The following is a 4,740-nucleotide window of genomic DNA, read 5'->3' as shown; positions in this document are numbered from 1 at the left end:
AAGGTAGAGCGCAACAAATGGCTTATTTGTTTCTTTTCAGTTATTTGGAACACTTGACTAGAAAGGAACTGTTGGATTTTTAATAACAAGGAAGGGAGTGCAGATGAGGTATTCCAGAAATCTTTAAACAGTGTTAGAGAATGGAGTAGTTTAGATCCTTTTTGTTGTTGATGGTTATGCCGGAGATGACATTAAAAAAGTTTTTTTTCCTACTTGTTCATGTTGTAGTTTCGATCTGGTTGTTGCTCTACTTTTTTGTATTGAGCTCTCTTATTCAAAAAAAAAATAAATAAATAAAGATCGGTAGAAATTCTTCTAGTGGAAAGAGAAGTCAAGTGTATCATTGAGCAGAGAAAGAAGTGATATAGATACGACAACATAAACAAATAGAGAAATAAAAAACTCAATAATTATAATTAAGAAAAATTAAAAAAAGTAAAAGGTCTAACTTTTTATTTTTAATTTTTAAAAATTAAAATTATTAAAATAACTATGACATGGCGTGTTAAACTCATTTTTATTGGTAAGTGTTTAATTACACATGCTAGTTGTCACAATTAATATTTTATATCATTAATCGTTGAGAAAATTGTGAATGAAATGATAGAAAGAGATTATTATTTAATTTGTAATCTTGAAATGATTTAATTGATAAAATATTTTAGAATTAAATTTAATAAAATAATTCATCTTTAAAGAAATAATTTAACCATTAATTATATATACTCGTAATAAGCGACATCAAAATCCAATTTCCAATATTTAGTTATTTTGTAATTCTTTAAAATTTTTTGAGATCATTTTAATGATTTTAAGCTTTTAAAAATATTTTTGTTATTATTTAAAATTTTTTTAAATTTATTTTTTAATACTTTATTAAATATATAAATAAATAAAGTAAAATCCCCAATTTCTGCTTCGGTGTTTCCACTTCCGTTTCTACTCTTCATAATATCTGATATATCACTTCATACCATCCATAGTGGTTATTTCAACCATGGCGATGGCAAGATCACTGTCTGTCTGCTCCCTTCGCTTCTCTTTCCTCCTTCCACGCTGCCTTCACTCCACTGCCGCCCCTCCGCTCCCAACCCTCATCCTCGCCCGTCGTCACAACCCCGCTGCCGCCGCCCTCTGTCGCTCCCTCCCTCCCGTTGCCGCCCGCTTTACCGCCGTCCGCTGCAATGCCAACCGCGCCGCTGAGAACTTGGCTTACTCGCCGCTGAACAACAGCTCGTCGGGTTCCAACTTCAGCGAGCGGCCGCCCACCGACATGGCCCCGCTGTTCCCAGGGTGCGATTACGAACATTGGCTGATCGTCATGGACAAGCCCGGTGGCGAGGGTGCCACCAAGCAACAGATGATCGATTGCTACATTCAGACCCTCGCCAAGGTCCTTGGAAGGTATTGCTGATTTTTTGATATATTTGTTTTAATTTCTTTGTTGTAGCTGAAATTTGAATAATCTTGAGTTTGAATGTTGTTTGACAAAATGTGCCAAAACTTAGTTTGAATGAAATTGGAGCATTTTGTAAAACATTATTTATCTTTACAGTTGCCTTTGCGTTTGCATTTATGTACCCTGACCTTTACAGTTGCCTTTGGATTTTCTATCTATAGTTTGTGTGTTTCTTATCTAGTTTTGTCTTAGAGACAATCCAAATAAAGCCTAGAGGACTATGAGTGTTTCTGTTTTCGTCTTTTTTAGAAGGCTAAATTGTCAATTCCATAATTTCAAGGGAATAAATTTGTTGTTCTCTCGATAATTTTTTATTCTTTGAGTTTTGTGAATGTAATTATGTATTGCCATTGAGTTTATATTTATTTTATTTTATTGGGTTTAAGCATATGAATTATCTTTATCTCTGTTTTGTTGCTTCGGTTTTAAGTTTTTGTTATAATCTGGACTTGCCTCTGGTTTATGGTAAATGACATATGCTTCAACATATTCCAAGGGACCTCTGGTTGTATTAGTCACTGTAGTTACAGTAATTACAGAAAGAGACAGCAAATACTTGAATCATCAATTTCTATACTCTATTACAAGTGTCGTTAATAGTTGTTTGCAAGTTGGGGTTTAAGAGGATACGGGAGGAAAGGGAAGGTTTGTAGTGTAAAAGTTCAATGTTTAACAAGTTGCGAATATAGAAGACTCGAATAAACACAATGAGTTTTATTATAGAAGACTTTATCTCCCTCATTTTGCTAGTTTCCTCATACATATACGAAACAAAGTACTATATAAACATCACTCTTGGTTCGTTAAATTTCCTATCTTTTGGATTTCTGATATAATTTTGGCTCATAGGTTACTACTGACATGTCCTTTTTATTTTATGTTTTTTACCAGGTCTGTTAAGCATAGAAAAAGTATTTTGTTTTTGTTTTTTAAAATTGGTGTTTTGTGTTTTAATTGATTATTTGGTATATGAGTCTCTCTTGAAGATAGAAAACATTCAATTCTTTTTGGGGGATGATTTATCTTAGCATATTGGTAGCTTGTGTTGTTTATTTTGCATGTATGCCCAATATGATTTACTGCACTGTTGTTAGTTTTGCACGAGTAATGAGTTGTATCATTATTCTTGGTTTTTAGTGAAGAGGAAGCTAAGAAGAAGATTTACAATGTTTCATGTGAGAGGTACTTCGGGTTTGGATGTGAGATTGATGAAGAGACCTCTAATAAGCTGGAAGGTTTGTAATGGAAATGTGTATGCCTTATTAGTACTGCATTTTGCTGCAGTTGTATTTACACTTTCCGTTTCTTCTTTTAATAGGGTTGCCTGGAGTTCTGTTTGTTCTCCCAGATTCATATGTTGATCCTGAAAACAAGGACTATGGTGGTGAGTGTTTATCTGCTTCTATTTTGAGCTCCTGTATGTTTATACTTTTTGTACTTTACATCCTGGGGTTCTCATAAAAGTAATAAAATGTTTAGCTTACTATTTGACTTGGCTTGGAAAACTAGTGTGGTGGGTAAGGAATATCTTTGAGTTCTAACTGCTAGCAAACCTAGTGAAATGTTACACAAGCTTCTGGTGCTCCAATTAGTTTGTTCCTTAAGAACACATCCATCTCCAAAATGCTGTACCTTCTATTAAGGTCTGGCACTCTGGCTTATGTCGTAATATTGTCAGGATTTTTGTCATCTTTAACAGTTAAATATACAGAAATGCATTGACATTAGTCTGAACAAATTATAATAGTCCGCCAACATACATTTTAGCTTGTTAGATTCACTATCATTACTATCATTTCATCAATCCTGTAGTTGCAGAATCATTGGAGTTGATACATGAAACCACATCACATCCACTTACAACTTTCCTTCATCTGTTCTATAGTCCTGCTTTGCTTTATAGATTCCCTAAATCAGAAATCAATTGATTCTTTTTACCAAAATTTTAATTTTGAAATTATGCTTGTACTCCCCTGTAGCTGTTGATATTATTTTTGTTATCTATCTTACCATCCATATCGGTCAGTATTTTTCTACTTCATCTGCATATAACACTGTTTTTTGTCCCTTCATTAGTAGTCTGGCTTTACTAGGTAATGTCTAGCTCTGAACGCTAATGGACTAACATTGAATTTCACTCCTACCCTGTTCTGTTGGTTCATCAATCATACTGATGCCGAATTATTAACTAACTTCAACTGCTCTTCATTAGGCTACTTGTTTCTGATGTTGGTTGATAAATCACAGGGTCTGCCCCAATATAGTATTTGCACGAATTTCAAATATCAGAATTTGTTATACTCCTTATTAATGATCTTATTCACACCAAATTTCTCCACCATTCTCCATAGATTTGATAATTTTGCAGTTGTTTATCTCGTTCTATATTACTATATTTAGCATTAAAGTATAACATACTGGACTAGTGGAAGCTGAGTTCTTTTCGCCTCCATGTTATGTTTCATGGCTCAGGCTAATAGTCATTTTCAAATGCATTGGTCCAGCTGAACTATTTGTGAATGGAGAAATCGTCCAGAGATCACCTGAAAGACAGAGAAGGGTGGAGCCACAGCCACAACGGCATCAAGACAGGCCAAGATACAATGATAGAACAAGGTATGCTCGACGCAGATAAAGCATAAGGTGAAGGAGCAAGTGTTGATGAGAGGGAGAGAGATGTAGATGCTTTGCATAAGGATTGGAATCTGCTTCAGTTTGTAGCCTTTGGATGCCAACACAATTAAACAAATCATGTTTGCATCATGTTATAAGGCAGAGATATATTTAGGTGGCCAGATATGTTCTAAATAACAATACTCAGTTGGAAACGTATCAGGTGGATTCTATTCTTTGTAATAGCTTTTCATATTTAGCAGAATGCTGACCATAAAAGATATCTCCGTCTAATGTTACTGTTTCTAATCTTTATGCTGTTAGCTCACACTTGATCTGAAAAAGTGCTTTTCCTTGGTTTTTTGAAGTTTGACGGGTCTTATTTTGAGTTGAACCTGGTCTTGATATATAATTAGCATTTGGTCTAGCAACTTGCATTTTTTTTTTTCGTCCCTTGTGTTGATATATGGATTAGCTAATAATGGATAGCTATTTATATCAGTAGGAAATTAAGTTAGTGCAGCTAGTTTTCATTTAGAAGTTAGTTTTTATGTTATATAAGGCAACGTTTTCGTTAGAGAGATGGACAGTGAGACATGGACACGGTAGTATATGTCCATTGTTTGTTTGTTAAAACACAGATTTTTGATAGATAGAGTAGTACACAG

The 4,740-nt window shown here is 34.2% G+C and overlaps 1 protein-coding gene across 2 annotated transcripts; it reads left to right on the top strand.

Annotated features, from left to right (window-relative positions):
- The first annotated feature begins 906 nt into the window (after window positions 1-906).
- LOC112727427 (multiple organellar RNA editing factor 2, chloroplastic) lies at window positions 907-4,439 on the top strand. Of its 2 annotated transcripts, none has more exons than XM_025777162.3 (4): window positions 907-1,404; window positions 2,597-2,694; window positions 2,778-2,843; window positions 3,964-4,439. In XM_025777162.3, the coding sequence occupies exons 1-4, from the start codon at window positions 998-1,000 to the stop codon at window positions 4,092-4,094; spliced, it is 702 nt and encodes a 233-aa protein (XP_025632947.1). In that variant the 5' UTR covers window positions 907-997; the 3' UTR covers window positions 4,095-4,439. The 2 variants fall into 2 exon arrangements, with proteins under 2 accessions (XP_025632947.1, XP_025632948.1); XM_025777163.2 differs by having other exon boundaries at window positions 914-1,404; window positions 3,932-4,439.
- The last annotated feature ends 301 nt before the right edge of the window (window positions 4,440-4,740 follow it).

This window comes from Arachis hypogaea, chromosome 12 (assembly GCF_003086295.3).
Source record: "Arachis hypogaea cultivar Tifrunner chromosome 12, arahy.Tifrunner.gnm2.J5K5, whole genome shotgun sequence".
Lineage (NCBI taxonomy): Eukaryota > Viridiplantae > Streptophyta > Magnoliopsida > Fabales > Fabaceae > Arachis > Arachis hypogaea.
The sequence above is the reverse complement of the archived record's forward strand: the minus strand, read 5'-3'. Positions and strand labels throughout refer to the sequence as shown.